Here is a 22,910-nt window from a genome sequence, read left to right as displayed (position 1 = left end):
TGACAGGGAGGAAATGACCCCTCCCCTCCATCCCTGACCACAGGTGACAGTGAGGAGTTCCCCCTCCCCTGTGTCACTGACCACGGGTGACAGTGAGGGGACACCCACTCCCCAGTGTCCCTCACCACGGGTGACAGTGAGGGGACACCCCCTCCCCAGTTTCCCTGACCATGGGTGACAGTGAGGAGACGCCCCCTCTCCTGTGTCCCTGACCACGTGTGGCAGTGAGGAGACGCCCCCTCCCCTGTGTCACTAACCACGGGTGACAGTGAGGAGACGCCCCTTCCTCTGTGTCACTAACCATGGGTGACAGTGAGGAGATGCTCTCTGTCCTCCTGGTCAGGCAAAGGGTGGGTACCAGTGATCACCTTGGAAAAGGGGAAACTGAGGCCCACAGGTGCAGCTCTCTGCTGAGTTACACACACTTGTTGAGAATCCAGTCTCCTAACACCTGGTCCATGGCCTCTCTGCCATCCTCACTGCCTCCGGCAGAGGTGCCCACCTGGGACTCACCTTTCCCCGCAGTGCCAGGCTCCTCTTGCCCAGTCGGTTTCTGAGTGGCCTGGCGGATCTTTCGTTCTCAGCCCTTTCCATTTCGGCTTCACTGAGCGCTGCCTTCCTTGCCGCCTGCTGCCTGCACTGGTGCTGGAACTGCTAATTGAATTCACCCTTGTGAAAAATGTTAACACATTGCAAATGACCCCTCAGACAGATTCAGAAGTCAGGCGTGTGCTGCTAACCAAGCATCCCGCGTCATTAGCTTTTATGTTGGATCCACAAACAATTAAAAAGTAGCCACGAGCCCGGAGGTCCTCTTCTCTAATTAGCTCTAAGAGTCCTGCTAGGGAGACAGGCGGGGCCTCAGTTCTACCCCTGTTCCTAGAAGAAACAGGCCCTGGAGCCGAGGGGTCAATTAAGAAAAAGGCAATGAGGGGATGAGAGTGGTCCAAGGGGTACAGCAGTCCCCGGGGGGCCAGAGCTCAGCCCCCCAGCCTGCCCCAGCTCTCTGCCAGAACAGAAGTGCTGGTGGCCAGCAGGTGGAGGGCCCCCTGCCTGGGAAAGGCTCGGAACTGGGACTCTAAAAGGGTGCCAGGGAACACGTGTACCAGAACCACTTGGCAGGGGTGGGGGAGGCACCCTTGTTAAAATGCAGAATCCTTGCCCTCCCCCACAGGCCCAGAGAGCCAGAATGTCTGGGGGTGGAGGGTGACATCTCTACTTTCACTAAGCTCTTTGTTATTCACCGTTCAGACAGAGAACCCCTGCTCCACATTCTGAAGGAAGGAGAGACTGGCAAATGCAACTTCTTATCCAGGCTGAGGCCTGTGTCTTTGGGTCCAGGGCAGCTGAACCTGAGGGCTGACACCTCCCTCCCAGGGCTGCAAGAAGACTCTGGGGCCCCCGGGCACACTTGCCTTCCTGTGTCCCTTCCTCTATTTAAAAAAAAAAAAAAAAGGCCGGGCGCAGTGGCTCAAGCCTGTAATTCCAGCACTTTGGGAGGCCGAGACGGGCGGATCACGAGGTCAGGAGATCAAGACCATGCTGGCTAACACAGTGAAACCCCGTCTCTACTAAAAAAAATACAAAAAACTAGCCAGGCGAGGTGGCGGGCACCTGTAGTCCCAGCTACTCCGGAGGCTGAGGCAGGAGAATGGCGTAAACCCGGGAGGTGGAGCTTGCAGTGAGCTGAGATCTGGCCATTGCACTCCAGCCTGGGTGACAGAGCAAGACTCTGTCTCAAAAAAAAAAAAAAAAAAAAAAAAAAAAAAATCTAATTTATGGCTATGTTAGTATAAAGATGAATATAATCCAGGCTGAATTATTTTTATATTTTTCTGATTTTGAAAGAAACTTAAATATTTTAAGAGTCCCTAAAAGTGTCTTGGGCCCAGGCACAGGACCTCCTGGGCCTGATGCGTAGGCTGGTCCTAGATCTTCCTTTCAGGCCTCATGACTCCCTTCCCTCCTGGAAAGGAGGAATTCCCTCTTCTCTCTTCCCTCCTTGCCTCTCCTGGCACCCCTTTCTGCAGCAAGCAGAGAGAGGATAGAGAACTTGCCTTGAAGCCTGAAGACTCGAGACTCAACACAGACCTCTCGCATTTCCATGGCGTGGAACTTTAAGCAGGCCACACACTCTCCATGGGCCTCCGTTTCTCCATCTATCATTGGGATTAACATTCCTTCCACTATAGGAAAAAAAGTTGTGTCAACCCATCAGTGAACAGTTCCTTGGGCTCTTAGGAAGAGAGAGAGGCACCAAGTATTTTTGTTGTTTAATTGGCATAGAACTAGGGTTACAAATTCACGAGCCTGCAGAGACCTGGCAAATAAAAGGGGATGCTGGCCTTGTGTAAGGCTATACGGAGTGGTGGGGACTGCGGCAAACTGGGGCACATACCTGGTCTAAAGTTGGCAGCTCCAGCCAGTTGTGGACATGTAGGAATGTGTGCCAGTGTTACCAGATCGTCTAACATCTCAGTAAACAAAGCCAGGCCTTTGGACTTTTATGTGAACCCTCTGATTTTTTAAAAAAGTATATTGCTTACTTAAGATTTCAAAATGCTACAGGCCAAACTAAGCATGTCTGTGGTCCAGACATGGCCTACAGTCTGTTATTTGCAACCATTTTAGGGCAGTAGTCACCCGATGCTGATCCTGAGTGAGTTATTTAATCTTGTTGAATTCCAGTTTATTTATACATAAAGTGGGGCTCACATAACAGTAGTTCCTGTCTAGTAGGTTTCTTGTCGGGATGAAATAACGCAGTCTCTGGAACATGAGTGCAGTGTCAGAGATTCAGAAGTCAGGCGTGTGCTGCTAACCAAGCATCCCGCGTCATTAGCTTGGTGGTGTGTGGTTCCAAAGCGAGGTGGGTGTGGTTCCAAAGGACAAGAGGAGGGAGCCTTGTGGGGATGGAATGTTCTGTGTCTTGACTATGGTGGTGGATACATAAAACAACAGATGATTAAATCGCACAGAAATACACACACACACACACACACACACACACACACACACGACTATGGGTGAAATCGGGGAAATCTGAATGACATTGTTGGACTGTATCAATATCATTATCCTGGCCGTGATTTTATTCTACAGTTACCATTGGTGGAAACACGGTAAGGGGCACGTGGGATTTCTCTGCATCATTTCGTACAAACTGCATGTGAATCTACAATGATCTCCATAAAAGTTTCAGTTTTTTTTAAAAAATGGATTTAGTGGTAGCTTTGGTACCCACAGGCAGTGTTATAATCGCTTGTCAGAAAAAAACAGCGGTGAAACTATAGGCACAAGCAAAGTGCTCAGTAAACAGCCGTAGAAGTCACTTGGCAGTCGAACAGCCAAGCCATTCAGGAAGCCTCGGGTGCCAAGGAAAAAAAGAGACACCCCAGCCCTGTAGCACGCGGCTCGGGGCTGTGCAAGAACACGAGGGCGGTCTTCAGAAACCCCACCCGGCAGGTGGAGAAGGTGGGTCTCCCTAGACGGCTCCACTTCTGGGTGTACCTTATGGATCAGGTGTTGATTTTGTATCGTGGAGAGAAGCCCAGCCCTCCAGCCTTCTCCCTCCTCCCAAACCAGCCATCCACAGTCTCAGGCCCAGCCTCAGAGGCCACCATCCGCCCCTCCGTCCCTTCTCAGCTGCAAGGGTGCCAGCACCTTCCCGGCCCCTGGGAGCAGCAGACTGCTGGCATATTAGAGATGGATTTTAATTTTATTTTAACAAAATAGCTGTCTCCACTGGAAGAAGCATCAAGAGCCAAATAAGGACCCGTCTTGAGCAGAATCACGATGAACAGACCTCCGCGCTGTCATTGATTTTCCAGGAAGAAAAAAATCGCCTCTGGCTACTAAACCGAATTAGTAGTCACTGATGACCAATTATTTTAGCCCGCTGTGAACGGAGAGCCGTACTAAAATCCAGTTTGTCAGACCCAAGTCTCCCTTCTGAAACACCTTTCAACAAATGTGTACCTAAAGTCCCTCAGAAGGCTCCTCCAGCTTCCTCTCTTCCGCCAAGTTCTCCAGCTCCACAAAGTTTTAATGAGCAGCGAAGATGAAGATGGGTTGCCATGAAAGGGCCCCTCTAATCCACAGAGCACTCCTGGCAGAGCGGAGCCGCACCGGCAAATCAGAGCTGTCAGCCCTCATCCCCCGCACTCACAAAGTGTCAGCCTAATGTTTGCAAATGATAATTTCCATTTCCCCTGCACGTCCCCTGTGCCTGCATCGGAGATCACCCCCTGGTCTGGGGTATCAATCGCAGAGCAGTCAGGATGGGTTTGATGGAACTAATTTGAAGTTTCTGGGAGGCCTACCCCGAGTAGGAGCTGATTTCATTTCATTCCCCCGTTTTCCACTTTATGGGACCGAGTTTTGACACGGTTGTGTTGCTAGTGGGCCCGTCCGGCAGTGAGAAACTTTTCTGGGGGGTTCCTGCCAGGTTATCAGCAAATAATTTGTCAAAGCTCTTAGCAGGGGCCTCGTCATCACGACACAGGCTGTTCAGGAGTCCACAGGCTAGCCCAAATCCCGGCTTTCTGAACAGTAGAAGCAGCAGCTCAGAAGTCCTCGCAGCCCAAATGTGAGGGCCTGAGACCCCTGGATGGGGCCCAGCGTGGAAGTCAGGACAAATCGGACTCCTTTGTGTGGAGGAAGCACTTGCTCACGAGTCCAGGCTGGCAAATTGCCAATAAGCACAACTTGACCTGGACAGAGATGAGTGGATCATTCAGACCCGCCTTGGAGCCGCTCAGCACACAGCCTAACCGTTAGGGGCAAAAAGCCTCAGGGCCAGGGGAACCCGGGTGTGGATCCTGGCTCTCCTGCCTGGCTACTCTGCATGCGTGAGCATCACACAGGCAACTTGCTCCATTTCCCTGAGCCTCAGTTTCCCCTTCTGAAAGCCAGGAGTCTCCATCCTCCTTTCCAGAGTTGTGAGGACTCAGTGAGCTTTGCACATGGAGGGCTTGGTATAGAAAGTGCTTATTAACATGGGAGGCATTTCGAATCACTGTTATTCTTCAGGGCAGATCAGGCCGTCTCCAGCTGGGAGTCCTGCCTGTGTTCACACCGTTCCCTGCCTGGAGTTCCCCTGCCCAGCCACCTTCCGCCCATCCCCAGAGATCTGTCCAAAGCCTCAGAGGAGACGTCCCTCATCCCACACCCTTGCTGAATTAACCTTTCTGTCCTCTGAACTTCAGCCACACTGCAGGTTGCTGTCTACCCTGGCATTGGCCCTTGGCACTGCAGGGCGATAGGGCTGCAGCGTGGCTACCCCTACAGTCTTCCGATTCGAGCAACTACTGTGTGGTCTTGAGCAAGACAGTAGTGTTCCCTGGGCCTCAGATTTCTCAACTGTAAAGTGAGGATATCGATATCAGTCTCTCGAGTTGTTGTCCCAAGGATTGAGGAGGCAGGCAGGGAGTGTGAGCTGTGAGGATGGTTATTTCTGCTGCATGCTCTGTGATCCTAGAGGGCAGGGAGCCACCTCCACATTCAGACATACCATTAAAGCCCTAAATGGGCCAGACAGGTGGATGGGTGGGTGGGTGGGTGGGTGGATGGGTGGATGGATGGATGGATGGATGGATGGATGGATGGATGGATGGATAGATGGATGGATAGATGGATGAATGGATGGATGGATGAGTGGATGGATGGTTGGGTAGATGGATAGGTAGGTGGATGGATGGGTGGGTGGGTGGGTAGGTAGATGGATGGATAGATAGATGGATGAATGGATGGGTGGATGATGGATGGGTGGATAGATGGATGGATGGACGGGTGGGTGGGTGGGTGGGTGGATGGGTGGATGGATGGACGGATGGATGAGTGGTGGCTGGCTGGCTGGCTGGATGGATGGATGGTTGGGTAGATGGATGGGTAGGTGGATGGATGGGTAGATGGATAGATGGATGAGTGGGTGGGTGGATGGATGGGTGGATGGATGGATGGGTGGGTGGATGGATGGATGGATGGGTGGATGGTTGGATGGATGGGTGGGTCGGTGGGTGAATGAATGGATGGGTGGATGGATGGGTGGGTGGGTGAGTCGGTGGATGATTGGATGGATGGATGGGTGGATGGGTGGGTGGGTGGATGGATGGATGAATGAGTGGGTGGATGAGTGGGCGGATAGATGGATGGATGAGGAGGTGGGTGGATGGGTGGGTGGATGGATGGATGGATGGATGAATGGAAGGATAGATGGATAGATGGAAGGAAGGATGGGTGGATGGATGGATGGAAGGATGGGTGGATGGATGGATGAATGGGTGGGCAGATGGGTGGATGGATGGACTAATGAATGAGTGAACGCAGAGTTGAGATCTCATTCATGAGGTGCACTGCCCTTCGGCTGTCCCCTTCCTCCCCTTGAAATGTCCTTGGACCCTCAAATCCTATACCCTTCCCCCTCCCCCAGGCTAATCCACTCTACTACACAGCAACAATGTCTGGCATCATGCCCCCTCCCCTCTCAATCAGAAACCATCCCTAATACCTTCATAAAGCCTTTCCTCTGCTATAACTCCTGCCTCAGCCGTTTACTCCCCAATCTGGTCTTTTTAGTTTTTCTTTTGAAACAGCCTTATTGAGGTGTGATTTCCAGACAATAAAATGATCCATACACAATTTGATGAGTTTTGACAAATTTATACACCTGGGTATCCAGTGAAGATACAGTACATTTCCAGGCCAGGCACAGTGGTTCACACCTGTAATCCCAGGACTTCAGGAGGCCAAGGTGGGAGGATTTCTTGAGGCCAGGTGTTCAATACCAGCCTGGGCAACATAGTGAGACTCCCACCTCTACAAAAATTAAAAAATTAGCCAGTTATGGTGGTGAGTGCTGTAGTCCCAGCTACTCAGGAGGCTGAGGTGAGAGGATTGCTTGAGTCCAGGAGATTAAAGCTGCAGTGAGCTAGGATCACACCACTGCACACCAGCCAGTTTCTAAATAAATAAATTAATTAAAAGATACAGCACATTTCCATACCCCAGAAGTCTCTCACGTCCCTTCTCAGTCAGTTCCTTACCCCTCCTCAAGGAGGATCTCCAGCCCTCACCAAGCCCCTGGCCTCAGGTCCGGTGTGGACCTGACCCAATTCCTTCTGCTCCCCGGCCCAGGAGCCCCTCCCCAGACAACAGCGTGGGGCCAGCCCTCCATTCCTCTCTCTCTGGGCTCTGACAAGCCTCAAAGGCCAGTAGGGCCGTCCTGCCTCAGAGCAGCCTGCAGTCCTGCATCCCCACCCCAGTGCCCTGGCAGACCCCTTCAGTATTGCACAGAAGCAGAGACGTTTGCAATCTTGAATTACTTCTGAACGCAGTCCTAAAGATTTATAAGGAACAGTTCTGAGAGCAGCAGATCTCCCTTGGCTCCTCCAGCCTGTCCTCGGCTTCAGGAACCTCCTCTCATTCGTCTTCAGGAAGGAGTTGCTTCCTTGGTGTCTCCTGGCCTGGCTGGGCTCTCTGTTCTCCAGGGCTATAAGGATCCAGGATCGGCTCTGACATGCTGACTTAACGGCTGATCCTCCCATGAGAGAGAGAAAGGAATCAAGAGGCCACGTGGCTTGTCCTCCGTGCTTGCACCCGTTCTGAAGGATATCGGGGTCACCCCACCTCCGTCACTAGGTTCCCCAAGGAAAAGCCCATTTCTTCCAAAGACCTTCACGTGGGCATTGCAGTTGAGGCCACCGGTCCTCAGGAAAGGAGTTTCCAAAGGCTTTGAGTCACTCGGCTTCTCTACTGAGTGCAGACAGTCCAGGCCTGGAGATTTGGAGAGGGCAACCCAGCACCATCCCTGCCCCGGAGAGCTCAGAGCCTGGTGGGAAAGGTGGACCCTGAGCCAACCATTATAAAGAACTTCAGACACCTTCGCATGTGCAAAGTGCAGGCATGGCAGAGTGGGCAGAGCTAAGGGAGGTCTCGAGAGGCGTCTGCCAGGCGAAGGAGAGGAGTCCAGGAGGAGGTGGGGGAGGACTCTGCATTTGGGAGGGGTTAGGAGAGGGACTGAACTGAAGACCCTTGAGAACCATGTACTCTTAAGGGCAATGGGAAGCCACTGGTTGTGCTGAGAAAGAAACAGACCTGCTTTTTTTTTTTTTTTTTGAAATGAAGTCTCACTTTGTCACTCAGGGTGGAATGTAGTGGCAAAATCTCAGCTCACTGCAACCTCTGCCTCCTGGGTTCAAGTGACTCCCCTGCCTCAGCCTCCCAAGTAGCTGAGACTACAGGTGCACACCACCACATCCAGCCAATTTTTGTATTTTTAGTAGAGACAGGGTTTCACCATGTTGGCTAGGCTGGTCTCGAACTCCTGACCTCAAGTGATCCACCTGTCTCAGCCTCCCAAAGTGGCAGGATTACAGGCGTGAGCCACTGCACCCGGCCCCAGACTTGCATTTTTTAAAAAGCCTTGGCTCCTATGAGGAGCAGGGGGCCAGGAGTTGGGGGATGTTGGAGGATCCAGGGACAAAGGATGGTGTCTGGGAAAGTCTGGGGTCCTATATGAAAATAGCCAGGGCCCCTGGACTTGGCCTCTATCTGCAGCTGGCTTGCTGGGCAGTGTTGTTCAGCCTTAACTGCCCTCTCTTTTGTGAAAATTGATTCAAATTCTCTTGGCCGGAGACACTGCAACTGGAAGGGTGGGAGTCCAGGCTTTGCTACTGGAGTGTGCTGTGTGACCCTGGGCAAGCCATTTGACCTCTCTGGGCCTCGCTTCCCATTCCCACCTTTTCCATGCTCATTTAGTGAGGATAAATAATTAAGATCCTCCATGTGAAACCCTCCAGCGCCTCAAAAGAAAGCTGCAGAAAGGACGGCTGTAATTGTTACCACAGGGGCTCTCTGCCTGGGGCAAAAATCGTTCATTTTGGGGGTGGGAAAAATGCCTATATTTTACCGTAAAGAACTACATTTACTTAAAAAACTGAACGTGTTGTAAGGTAGCATCAAAAAATGGTTATGGAAAAAAACAGGAAAAATGGCTCCTAAAGATGCATTCTAGAAAGGTCAAGTACACAGGGAAATGCTAGATGTCCCCAGGGCATGATAAGGTAGGGCTGGGTCCTCCAGCCATGGGCGCTCCCCATGGCTCCAGGAAAGCAGGATCACCCCCGGATGCTTTGTGGTGGAAAGCAAATGGCCCAGAGAGTTCTGATCTGATGTTCGGTGTGGATCTGTGCGTGGCAGGTGGGGCTGGGAATGCGTCCTGACCCTGAGTCTGGGGACCAGAATCCATCACCCTCATCACCTCTCAACTCTCAAGAGTCCTTTTTTTTCTCTATTCTTTGCAAAAGGGTCATATACAACCACTAAGTAAGCTGAAAGATGGAAGTTTCCCTTACCCCATCCCTAGTTCTGCTCCCCTGCCTGAGGCCTCACTGCAGACATCACTGGTAGGCTTCTTTCTTCTTCCCTTTTTTTTTTTGGAGATAGAGTTTCACTCTGTTGTCCAGGCTGGAGTGGTGCAGTGGCGCAGTCTCAGCTCACTGCAACCTCCATCTCCCGGGTTCAAGCGATTCTCCTGCCTCAGCCTCCCGAATAGCTGGGATTACGGGCACCTGCCACCACGCCCGGCTAATTTTTGTATTTTTTAGTAGAGACAGGGTTTCTCCACGTTGGCCGGGTTGGTCTGGAACTCCTGACCTCAAGTGATCCGCCCGCCTCAGCCTCCCAAAGTGCTGGGATTACAGGTATGAGCCATTGCGCCAGCCTTCCAGTCTTTTTTTCATCCACCCACGTTTGTGCAAAGGTACCTGTACTGTACGTCTCCTTCCCTGACTTCCTGTTTTGCACATGACATGTCTCAGAGATCTCTCTAGCTCATTACACACACAGTCACTTCATTCTTTTTGGCAGATGCAGCATATTTCATCATGAAGGCCGTCGCTTTTACAAATGTGACCAGCTCAGTGAACAACTGGGAGGCACAGGGGGGTCTGAGAACACCTGAGCCCTTGACCGAGGGGCCTGTTCACACCTGCTCTAAGGGTCAACTTCTTTCCCAGTTCCTTAGGTGAAACCTCAGGCTTCCTCAGCTTTTCTGGTCACTTCTAATTACAAAAGGCAATCTCCATGCTCTAATTAATGTGCCCAGGCTCAGGTATCATCAATACTCCCAATTTCATTGGAAGACGAATTTCTTTCCTCCCCCGGCTGGCTGCTTAGTAAGAAGTGGCAGGGAGTGAGCTGTATTCATGTGTCTGGTTTCTGCCCCGCCACCCTCACTCCCAGGCTCCAGGATTGAATGCAAGGTATTACAAGCGGCCTTTGCTGTTAATGCATTAGCCTATTTGATTTGGTGCTATTTTACATAGCATCCTTTTTAAAGTTTTCTAATTTTTTTTAGAGATAGGGTCTTGCCATGTTGCCCAGGCTGGTCTCGAACCCCTGAGCCCAAGAGATCCACCGACTTTGGCCTCCCAACATGCTGGGATTATAGGCATGAGCCACTGCACCCAACCTACTTTACTTAGTATTCTTTGTGTTTATAAGTGAGACTGATCAGCACCGTGTATATTCTCCTTGTCTCGGTTGTGATCATAAAATGATTTGGGAAGCTGTTTTTGAAAAAGTTCTGGAAAGTTCTGGAATAGTTTCTATAGCACAATTGGGAGAGCTTGTGTGTAAAAGTACCCGGGGTCAGGCACTAGGGCTCACGCCTGCAATCCCAGCACTTTGTGAGGCCAAGACGGGCAGATCACTTGAGGTCAGGAGTTTGGATAAGCCTGGCCAACATGGCGAAACCCTGTCTCTACTAAAAAAAAAAAAAAAAAAAAAAAAAAAATTAGCCGGGTGTGGCAGTGTGAGCCTGTAATCCCAGCTACTCGGGAGGCTGAAGCAGGAGAATCGCTTGAGCCGGGGAGGTGGAGGTTACAGTGAGCGGAGATCATGCCACTGCACTCCAGCCTAGGCAACAGAACAAGACTCCATCAAATAAATAAATAAATAAATAAATAAATAAATAAATAAATAAAAGTACCCAGGCCTGGTTTGCAAGGCTCTACTAAAGTTTTGTATAAGCACATCAGTCAACTTTGATCTTTTATATTTTCCTAGAAAAATTGCCTAATTTATTTCATTTATTGGCACAAAGTTGTACATGATATTCTCTCAGGCTAATTAAAAAATCAAAATCTTACCTGCATTCAGGACAGCTCCAGGTTTTGTGGGTTAATAAGCCTGCAGCTTATTCAACCTTGGGAGCCCTCTTTAAGAAAAAAAATTCAAAATCATGAATACAAATTCAGGCGTAAAACTGAATCATAAATTAGGATGAGAAAAGAAATCAGAACAAATTGCAAATTTAAATTAGCTGACCAATACCACAAACGACAAAAATCCAGAAAAATAACATACTTTAAAAAAAATTAAAGCTGGGCACGGTGGCTCATGCCTGTAATCCCAGCACTTTGGGAGGCCAAGATGGGCAGATCACTTGAGGCCAGGAGTTGGAGACCAGCCTGGTCAATATGGTGAAACCCTGTCTCTACTAAAAATACAAAAATTAGCTAGGCGTGGTGGTGCACGCCTGTAATCCCACCTACTCTGGAGGCTGAAGCATGAGAATCACTTGAACCTGGGAGGCAGAGGCTGCAGTGAGCAGGGATTACGCCACTGCACTTCAGCCTGGGCAACAGAGCAAGACTCTGTCTCAAAAAAAAAAAAAAAAAGAAAAAATTAATCAACACACCCCATATTTATTTATTTATTTATTTATTTTGAGGCAGAGTCTCACTCTGTTGCCCAGGCTGAAGTACAGTGGCACGATCTCAGCTCACTGCAAGCTCCCCCTCCCAGGTTCATGCCACTCTCCTGCCTCAGCCTCCCGAGTAGCTGGGACTACAGGCATCTGCCACCACTCCCAGCTAATTTTTTGTATTTTTAGTAGAGATGGGGTTTCACCGTGTTAGCCAGGATGGTCTCCGTCTCCTGACCTTGTGATCCGCCTGCCTCGGCCTCCCAAAGTGCTGGGATTACAGGTGTGAGCCACTGCACCCGGCTGACACACCCCATATTTATTTTTACCCTATATTTTGTGGTCCTATACTCTTTGATTACCTCTTTACATGATAGTAATTTCTTTTTTTTTTGCAATGGAGCCTCATTGTGACCCCCAGGTTGGAGTGCAGTGGCACAGTCTCGGCTCACTGCAACCTCTGCTTCCCGAGTTTAAGTGGTTCTCCTGCGTCAGCCTCCTGAGTAGCCAAGACTACAGGCATGTACCACCATGCCTGGCTAATTTTTGTGTTTTTAGTAGAGACTGGGCTTTTACCATATTGGCCAGGCTTGTCTGGAACTCCTGACATCAAGTGATCCACCCGCACTGGCCTCCCAAAGTGCTGGGATTACAGGCGTGAGCCACCACACTCGGCCCCATATGATAGTAATTGTTAAATATTTTTCTATAAAAGTATAAGGCTATTTCAGTCTTTCCGCTAGCAGGCTTGATTGCATTTAAAAAATATTTTACTTTGAAATGATTATAGATCCACAGAAAGTTTTAAAGAGAAAGTTTGTACAGAGAAAGCCCACGTCCTCTTCAACCAGTTCCCCACAATGACAAAATTTCACATAGCTAGATTGCAAAATGAAAACCAAAAACTTGACATTGGTACTACGCACAGATTCCATTCATCTGCCAATTTCATATGCGCTCATTTGCATGTGCGTGTGGGTATGTGTGTGTGTGGTGTATTTAGTTCTTGCAGTTTTATCACGTGTAGATTCGTGTGACACAATCAAGACACAAAACTGTTCTGTCATCCAAGGATCTTCCTCACACCCCCTATAGTGAACTCTGCTTCCCTCTGTTTCCCAATGCCTGGAAAATTTCAAGAATGTTAAATATATGGAATCACACAGTGTGTAACCTTTTGAGGTTGGCCTTTTTTTGCTCAGCATAAAGGCCTTGAGTTCATCCGAGATGTTGCATGTAGGGAGAGTTCATTCTTTTTTGTTGCTGAGTGGTATTCCATGGTATGGATGGAACTGGATATTCTTCTGGTCTATAGCTTGTCTTTTCATCCTCTCCTTTTCATTCCTTCATTGAAGAACATTTTTGTTTAGTTTTTTAAGTAACTGCCGGCCGGGCGCGGTGGCTCACGCCTGTAATCCCAGCACTTTGGGAGGCCGAGGCGGATGGATCATGAGGTCAGGAGATCAAGACCATCCTGGCTAACACGGTGAAACCCTGTCTCTACTAAAAAATACAAAATATTAGCTGGGCGTGGTGGGGGGCGCCTGTAATCCCAGCTACTTGGGAAGCTGAGACAGGAGAGTCACTTGAACCCAGGAGGCGGAAGTTGCATTGAGTCGAAATTGCGCCACTGCACTCCAGCCTGGCGACAGAGCGAGACTCTGTCTCAAAAAAAAAAAAAAAAGAAAAGAAAAGAAAAGAAAAGAAAAAGAAAGAAAAAAAAAAGAAAAAGAAACTGCCAAACAGTTTTCCAGAGTGGCTGTGCCATTTTTCTTCCTCACCAGCAGTGCATGGGAGCTTTAGTTTCTATGCATCCTCATGTGGTAGTGTCATTATGCCCTCTTATTTTAGCTGTACTAATGGGGGCACAGTGATATCATAGTCTTCATAGTCTTCATTTGCATTTCTCTAATGGCTACAGATGTTGACTATTCTTTCATGTGTTTGTTTGCCATTCATATATTCTCTTTGATGAAATGTCTCTTCGTGTCTTTTGCCTATTTTCTTTCTTTCTTTTTTGGTTTGTTTGTTTTTTTTGTGTTTATGTTTTTGTAGAGAGGATTTTGCCATGTTGGCCAGGCTGGTCTCAAACTCTTGGGCTCGAGGAATCCTCCCACCTTGGCTTCCCAACATGGGGGGATTACAGGCATGAGCCACTGGGCTGGGCTTTGCCAGTTTTCTTTTTCTTTTTTTCTTTTTTTTTTTTAGATGGAGGGAATCTCTCTCTGTCACCCATCCTGGAGTGCGGTGGTGCAATCTCGGCTCACTGCAATTTCCACCTCCCAGGTTCAAGCGATTCTTATGTCTCAGCCTCTTGATTAGCTGGGATTACAGGCACGTGCCACCACGCCCGGTTAATTTTTATATTTTTTTTTTTTTTTTTTTTTTTTTGAGACGGAGTCTTGCTCTGCCGCCCAGGCTGGAGTGCAGTGGCCGGCTCTCAGCTCACTGCAAGCTCCGCCTCCCGGGTTCACGCCATTCTCCTGTCTCAGCCTCCCGAGTAGCTGGGACTACAGGCGCCCGCCTCGTCGCCCGGCTAGTTTTTTGTATTTTTTAGTAGAGACGGGGTTTCACCGTATTAGCCAGGATGGTCTCGATCTCCTGACCTCGTGATCCGCCCGTCTCGGCCTCCCAAAGTGCTGGGATTACAGGCTTGAGCCACCGCGCCCGGCCGGCTAATTTTTATATTTTTAGTAGAGATGGGGTTTCGCCACGTTGGCCAGGCTGGTCTCGAACTCCTGACCTCAGGTTACCTGCCCCCGTCGGCCTCCCAAAGTGCTGGGATTACAGGCGTGAGCCACCATGCCTGGCCATCAATTTTCTAATGGGATTGTTTGGGGGGTTTTTTTGTTTTGTTTTGGTTTGTTTTGTTTTACCGTTGAGTTTTGAGAGTTTTTTATTCTAGATACGAGTCCTTTGCCAGATGCATGGTTTGCAGATGTATTCTCCCTGTCTATAGCTTGTCTCTCCATCCTCTGAACTGGATCTCTCACAGAGCAGACGTTTTTAATTCTGAGGAAGCCCAATTTATCAGTTTTTTTCTTTCATGGATTATATTTTTGGTGTTGAGTCTGACAAACTCTTTACGTAGCCTTCGATCCCAAACATTTTCTCCTATGTTTTCATCTAGAAGTTGTGTAGTTTAATGTTTTGTATTTAAATCTGTGATCCATTTGAGTTAATTCTTGTATCAGGTGTGAGACTTAGATTGTGTTTGTTATGTTTGTTTGCTGTGTCGTTTGTTTTGTCCAAGATGTCCTAGGCTCCAGCACCGTTTGTTGAAACGACTATCCTTCCTCCATTGAATTGCAATTTCCCTCCATTCGCTTCTTTTGGTTTATTATAACTCATAGATAGTCTAATTTACAATACCCTGAATTATGAAAAGTTTATCTCCTAAAATTCTGCCTAGTCTTTTTCTCTGTCTCCTTCCCCTCTTTTTTCCTGCTGTGTGTCCTCTCTTTCTCTCTCGGTCTTATTCAACAAGAAATAATTCCTGAGAGCAGCACTGTGCCAGTTCACACCAGACATAAACTATCCCCACCCTCGTGATGTTTGTGGCCGATGGCCAAGACCTGCTGTAAATCAGCAAACAAACGAATGAATGAGTGCCCTGCGTGGGAGGGTGCCCAATGAGGGCTGTCCTAGGATGGGCTGGTTGGGGAGGAGCCCTCTGGGGAGGTGGCCTCACTACTGGGACCTGAAGGCAAAGGGGAAGCTGAGTGCGTGCCGAGCGAGAGAAAGAGGATTCTCAGGGCTTGGAAGACCTGGTGGGGGGGTGGCATGAATGTCAGGAAGGAGCTGGAGAAGGAGACAGGAGCTGCTGGAAGGGCCCTGTGGCCCGGGCAATGAGTCTGGGTTTAGGCTAAGACATGGGGGGCCATGGAAGGCATTTTAAGCAAGGGGTGATATGATCTGACTTATGTCCGAGATTCTTCCCATGTCAGACCAGCTTCTCCACCTTTGTATCCAAGGTAATGAGCCAGAGCAGAAGTGGGCATAGCCTGCTGGTCTCCTTCAAAGAACCCAGGCTGGGGCCGTTGGGACTCCCAGGGTTCGTGGGTTGCTCTCATGCCTCGAGCCCCTTTCCCAGTAATAAGAGCTGCTGGCCGGAGCAAGAAACAGGATGTCAGCCGAGCCCGCAGGAGGGCTGAGGGTGCCTTTGTGGAGGCGATGGATGTGCCGGGGACTGCTGAGAAGAGAGCTTTTCTGTTGTGAACAGCCTCTTGGGGTAGATATTTTCAGATTACGAATCTAGTGTCATTAGAAAACACAGCTATAAATTAGGCTGCTCAGAAGCATGGGGTGCGTAATAATTAAGTAATAAAAGTCACCGCAGGGGTAAAGGAACTGGAAAACAAAGAACCACCATTTGTAGCTGCACCACAGGCTGCTGTGTGAAGGACCTCTGAGCAGGGGCAGCAGCTTGAAGCTGCTGAACCTTTGCTCAGACAGAATCCCAGGCTCAAACAGAATCCCAGCTCAGCCCCGGCCCAGAGAGAGCTGCGTGCAGGGGAGGCAGACTGGCCTAGGAGCACAGACAGAGGCCAGGGAGTGGATATTTAGTGTCTGCTTTAGCTCTACAGCTGTCTCTGGGCCATAAGCTGAAACATGTGGAGGAGCCCAGCAGAGAGCAGAGCCAGCCTGGTAAGGCAATAGGGCAGGGTGAGGCCTGGGGCGGAAGGGGAACTTTTACTCAGCGCCAGCCAATTGCTGCAGCCAGGAGTAGAGTCCAGCATTGGCAGAACTTACAAAATGTCAAGACACTCCAGGAAGTTGTTTTTTGAATGGAAAAAATTTTAATTTTTAAGTGTTGACAATGACTTCAAAGTTTAAAACCACCATGCAGGCCACATAAAACGCAGAGTGAGAGGCTGCCATCTCTGGTCCCGAGCTGTGTGACCCTGGGAGCCGCTTTCCCTCTCAGCACCTCCGTTTCCTCATTCATTTTTTCTGTGAAATTAAGTCACGGGGTAAGTTCTGAGGTTCTGAACCCTTCCTGGGGTATTTGCATCTTTGAAAAACACGTAAACTGCGTGCAGTGGCTCACGCCTGTAATCCCAGCACTTTGGGAGGCAGAGGCAGGAGGTTCGCTTGAACTCAGGAGTTTGAGACCAGCCTGGGCAACATAGTGAGACCCCCATCTCTACAAACAATAAACAAAAAATTAGCCGATATGGTGGCGCACGCCTGAGGTCCCAGCCTCTTGGGAGGCTGAGAACATCGGATAAAAGCAGTGGATCCTCTCCTCAGATGAATGTCTTTACATAGCTGCACAGAAATAATCGCCTGCACCTTCTTGGGACTTTGGGAGGCTCAGAGCCCAGGGTTAGATCATCTCCAAGTCCTTAAGCCTTGAAGCATGAGGCCTGGATGCAGCGCCTTGGCCACCCCTCATGACTGAACCGGAGGTGCCCTGAACAAGATCCCACGGTGACCCAAGTGCATAGTTTGAGAAACACTGCTCAAAACGCCCTTTGGCTGTTGAAGACTCTTCCATGTTCCAGTCACTGGCCATGTTCTGGATACCGCTCAGCGGGAAGGTGGTTCCCATCGATGTTTCCCAGCGTGTAGGCTGAGGAACCCGTGCGTACAAGTGTCCTGTGGCTGGTGTCACAAATTACCATGAACTTGGTGGCTTAAACAACAGGAAATGATTCTGTCACAATTCTGGAGGCCAGAAGCATGAAACAGGAGTCAACAGGCCCCGCTCCCTCCCAGGGTTCTAGCCGAGGACCCTTCCTGCCTCTTTCAGCTGCTGGCAGCTCCAGGCGTTCCTTGGTTTGGGGTTACAGGGTAGCTCACGTTATGTTAGGTTGGTACAAAAGTAATTGCAGTTTTTTTTGTTTTTATTTTGGAAAGTAATTTGAGGCCAGGTGCGGTGGCTTACGCTTTTAATCCCAGCACTTTGGGAGGCTGAGGTGGGTGGATAACCTGAGGTCGACAGTTCGAGACCAGCCTGGCAAAATGGCGAAACCCCATCTCTTCTAAAAATGCAAAAATTAGCTGGGCATGGTGTTGGCAGCCTGTAGTCCCAGCTACTCGGGAGGTTGAGGCAGGAGAGTCACTTGAACCCAGGAGGTGGAGGTTGCAGTGAGCCGAGATCACGCCACTACACTCCAGCCTGGGCAATAGAGCAGGACTCGGTCTCAAAAAGAATAAAAGGAAAAGAAAAAGAAGTAATTTGACAATGCTGGTCTAGAGTCTTGATTACCTTCCAGTTAGTTTACTTTGGGGTTTTTTCCCCCCAAACATATTTGGTAGGCAGTCCAGCATACCTCCTAGCCTATCACTTCTGGCACAGTATCTATTTGTCACTGTCAGTGATGTCAAGATTGATAACTGGGGTAAATTTTATGTTGTGTATATTTACCATAATAATAACATGATGATCATAGAAAGGGCTGGTCATTCGGTTCGGCTGCTGCAGCATGACCCGTCTGTTGGGAATCTCCCATCAGCCTCCACCTGATCATTTTAGCAGCCACCGATGAATGTTCCCTAGATCCATTATTTCATTAGGAGTCGCAAAACACTGATTTCCCCACTAATTCTGTCATTCCTCCTGCATTTATGAGCTCTGGTTTTTCTTTTTTGAGATGGAGTCTTGCTCTGTCGCCCAGGCTGGAGTACAGTGGCGTGATCTCGGCTCACTGCAAGCTCCGCCTCCCAGATTCACGCCATTCTCCTGCCTCAGCCTCCCGAGTAGCTGGGACTAGAGGTGCCTGCCACCATGCCTGGCTAATTTTTTGTGTTTTTAGTAGAGATGGCATTTCACTGTGTTAGCCAGGATGGTCTCAATCTCCTGACCTCATGATGCACCCGCCTCAGCCTCCCAAAGTGCTGGGATTACAGGCGTGAGCTACCACGCCTGGCCAAGCTCTGGTTTTTCTATAAAGAACTTTCCCTTATCACCTATTTGATTACTCCAAGATCCTGTTAGTACAGGAGGAAAGGCAGGGAAATGCTCTGTTATTTATTTTCAGAATAATGATTTTGTGGCCTAGCAACCTCCAAACTGCACAAGGAGGTTTTCCTTTTTTCCCCAACCAGAATTATACATATATGTCCATGTGTCATATAGAGAGTGCTATATGATGGATTTCAACTCACAGCCATTGTTATTCTGTCTAATGCTCAAATTGTCCTGTCTTTGGCCAATTTGGGCTGGCCCCTGTGGTCCATTACCATGTCTCCCAATAACCTCTGACAACCTTCTTGCTTCTGGCATGGGGACCTCCTGGGCACAGAGATCAACCCTTTCTCCAGTGATCCCTGGTTCTTTTGAGCAGAGAACAGCACTTAGAGACCACAGTCTGGGCACTAGGGGTGCTCATTGCTACTGAGTTGTGATCACTTCTAGACATTTACAGTGGACAGAGATAGGGATAGGAAACATGTTACTTTTTATAAAGAGGAAAACTAACAAGTTCATAATGATATTTACAATTCAAATTTAAAATTACAGAGGTTTTTTTCTACAATTCAAATTTAAAATTACAGAGGTTTTTTTCTACTTCTTTGATTTTATATAGGTATTTCTTTTCTCCTAATGGCATTTATATAATTACTAATTTGCTTTATCCTGGAATGTATACATAATAGTTTCAAACTAACAATATCAACATTATTATTAGTAACAAGGACACAGCTTCAGATTTCATGGTTCTTTTTATCCTCAGGATATTTTACGCTAGGGATATTCTACCCAAATCTCTTTTAAAGTCACTTGAAGCTGGGCAAGGTGGCTCATGCCTGTAATCCCAGCACTTTAGGAGGCTGAGGTGGGCAGATCACTTGAGGTCAGGAGTTTGAGACCAGCCTGGTCAACATAGCAAAGCCCTGTGTCTACTAAAAATACAAAAAATTAACTGGGTGTGGTGGCTGGTGCCTGTGAGCTCAGCTGCTTAGGAGGCTGAGGTGGGAGAATCACTTGAACCTGGGAGGCAAGGTTGCAGTGAGCTGAGATTGCACCACTGCACTCCAGCCTGGGTGACAGAGCGAGACTCCACCTCAGTAAATAAATAAAGTCACTTGAAATCATCTGTGTTTATGCCACAACTTGACATACAATTAGGTTCATTTGCTCTCTCTTGTTGTGATATGGGGTAGATGCTAATCCTTTCTCTTCAATTTTTTCATAATTAGCAAAAAAAAAAAAAACATTTTTTATATGTTTCCAAAGTCAAAACTATAACACAAAGTCTATTCAAAAAGTTCTAGGTTTCCTTCCTGTTCTCTCCCTCATTCTACAGGTAGCTTCTTAGTTAATAAGTTTGATTTATCTTTTCATTTTCTTCCTCATGAAAATAGAAATATATATATATGCATCATGTATATGATATACATCATAAATTCTAGGTATCTATTTTATATATATGGGGGCATCCTATGGGACTGGTTAAGGGCGCTTATTTAGTTTTCTCTGGTTGGTTCTAAGCTGCAAGTGGGTACAAAAATTAGGGGAGCTGGGAGTTATTAACCAAGTCCCAGACATGCTGGGTTGGCTGTTTCGAGGGTTATTGTTTGGCTTGCTGGACTGTTGGTAGAGACCGCAGTCTGACTTCCTACAAGTCTGGCATAGCAGGTGGCTTCCTGGGCTGGTTACTGTACAAAACGGGCTGGTTTCCTGGCCTATCTGCAGATTGTGGCTCATAGTTTTGTTTTTGTTTTTGCTTTTGTTTTGAGACAGAGCCTTGCTCTGTTGCCCAGGCTGGAGTGCAGTGATGTGATCTCGGGTCACTGCAACCTTCATCTCCCAGGTTCAAGCGATTCTCCTGTCTCAGCCTCCCTAGTAGTTGGGATTACAGGCACACACTACCACGCCCAGCTAATGTTTGTAGTTTTAGTAGAGACAGGGCTTCACCATGTTGGCCAGGCTGGTCACAAACTCCTGTTCTCAGGTGACCCACCCTCCTCAGCCTCCCAAAGTGCTGGAATTTCAGGCGTGAGCCACAGCACCCAGCCCATAGTTCACTTTTATATGTGGTTTGGCCACTGTCCATTTGGATATTCAGCCTCTCAACCTGTTTAGAGATTAGGTCCCACCTGGGAGCAGTTGGCCATTTGCTGCAAGGACATGAAATCCCGCTGCTACAGAGGCTTGTGGCTGAGCGCGTCTGCCTTGCGGTGCTGCCCGCACTGCTCTGGGATCTTACCCTTCTCATCTGTAGGATGGGAATAATACTAGTATCCATTTTCGTGTTGGGAAGGGGTGGAGCATACAAAATGCCTAGGGTAAGTGCTCCTTGGCTGGAAATCGCTGTCAAAGAGAACCGGAGCCAGACACTGATTAAAGGTGGTAAAGACATTTTATTCAATATTATTGCAAAAAGGGAGAAGCTTCAGTATAGAACTCAATTCCAGATACAACAGAAGTGGGGATGTTTGGCTGAGGAGCCAAGGGAGGGGCGGGGTCAGTGGATGGAAAATTACTAAGAGGAGACGTCAAGGCAGGAAGATCCTTGCTAAAGGCAGGCCAAGGTCATCAGATATCAAGGGTACAGGTGAGGAACCTAATCAGCTGTCAAGGGTAATCAGATGTGAAGGGGTGGCGACTCAACATAGCGGGACTCTTGGCTAAAACTGGCTTCAGCAGGCCAAGGATAGGGCCCAGGGATGCGGCCTAGTGAGAAAGAGAGCTCAGAGGACCAGACCTCTAACGTTTGGTCAAGGAGAGAGTCCTACCACCATCGCAGGCCCAGCACTCATAAGCCTATGTGAGGCACCTGTTGCATAGCTTTTGAGGGCTGGGAGAGAGGCTTTCACAGCTGTGGGAGTGATGCAACCTGCAGCTCCTGACGCTTAGGAGGCTCCCGGGGGCGGGGGTTGGGGAGCGGGTGCCTCTGTCTTTCTAGGGCCTCAAGCTCTGTCTGGACTTCTTCCCTCCAGGCCTTCCACACCCTTCTTTGATCTGCTGCAGCACCGGTACCTGCAACTGTGGGTACAAGAACAAAAGGCCACCCAGAAAGCCATCAAACTGGAGAAGAAGCAGAAGGTAAACGCAGCCCGCACTCCTGAGTTGCCAGCTGAGGGGGTGGAGAAGAGAGAAGGGCTGGCCAGGGCCAAGCATCGAGATGACACTTGTGTATGTTTGTCATTGGGGGTGGGTGGGAAATCAGGTTGCATCTTCTGACCAGCATCAGAGAATCTAGAGCTGAAAGGATCTTGGTGATTATCCAGTTCCGACCCTACGTAAGTTCAGAGGGTAGAGGAGATGGGTCCAGGCCACCAGTCAATAGGCCCCGTGTGACCCTGAGCCGGGATGAGAACCCAGCTGTCCTGACTCCTCCTACCTAGGGACCCTTCTCACCAAACCTCTGCACAACTTCACACACCCAAAATCAGATTTTAGACTAATCCGACCTGGCCCACACACAAGTATTTCCTGTACAATCTATAGAGAAAAGGCCAATAAGGCAAAGTTGAAGAGGAACCCACTTCTGAAAGGGTGCCTCAAAGAACACATTATATTAAACTTTGTAACATTTTATTACAAATTAATCAGGAAGCAGTATTCCAAACACCTCCCAAGCAGGACATGCATCCTCTCATCTATGCTACCAAGGCCGCAAGGCAGGCATTGTAATCCCTGTTTCCCAGGCATGGAAGTCAAGGCTTGGGGAGGCAGTACCTGCACAGGGAAGTTTGAGCTGAGGTCCCGAGGATGTCCAAACACTGCCGATTGCTGGTGATAGGAGTCCCTAGCAACGAGCAGGACATCAGGTCAGTGAAGATTTTAGCAGGAAGGAAAACCATCTTTAACTGTTCATTTGTGTTGTCATACACATGTGAAAATACTCACGGCCGGGTGCAATGGCTCACGCCTGTAATCCCAGCACTTTGGGAGGCCGAGGTGGGTGGGTCACCTGGTTTGAGACCAGCCTGGCCAACATGGTGAAACCCCTGTCTCTACTAAAAATACAAAAATTAGCCGGGCATGTTGGTGGGCGCCTGTAATCCCAGCTACTCGGGAGGCTGAGGCAGGAGAATAGCTTGAACCCAGAAGGCGGAGGTTGCAGTAAGCTGAGACTGCACCACTTCACTCCAGCCTGGGCGACAGAGTGAGACTCCATCTCAAAAGAAAAGATACTAAAATGGTACTTCCTGGCTGGGTGCGGTGGCTCACGCCTGTAATCCCAGCACTTTGAGAGGCCGAGGCGGGCAAATCACGAGGTCAGGAGACCATCCTGGCTAACATGGT

The 22,910-nt window shown here is 48.9% G+C and overlaps 1 protein-coding gene across 2 annotated transcripts in view; it reads left to right on the top strand.

Moving 5' to 3' along the window:
• The window catches only part of CFAP77 (cilia and flagella associated protein 77), a 167,815-nt gene that overhangs the window by 109,341 nt on the left and 35,564 nt on the right, over positions 1–22,910 (top strand). For both annotated transcript variants that reach the window (XM_010372830.2, XM_010372829.1), the window contains one exon: positions 21,599–21,704. In XM_010372830.2, the coding sequence (XP_010371132.1) occupies positions 21,599–21,704 (106 nt within the window). The remainder of the gene's footprint in view (positions 1–21,598; positions 21,705–22,910) is intronic.

Source organism: Rhinopithecus roxellana, chromosome 16 (assembly GCF_007565055.1).
Source record: "Rhinopithecus roxellana isolate Shanxi Qingling chromosome 16, ASM756505v1, whole genome shotgun sequence".
Lineage (NCBI taxonomy): Eukaryota > Metazoa > Chordata > Mammalia > Primates > Cercopithecidae > Rhinopithecus > Rhinopithecus roxellana.
This window is presented reverse-complemented; position numbering and strand designations above follow the sequence as displayed.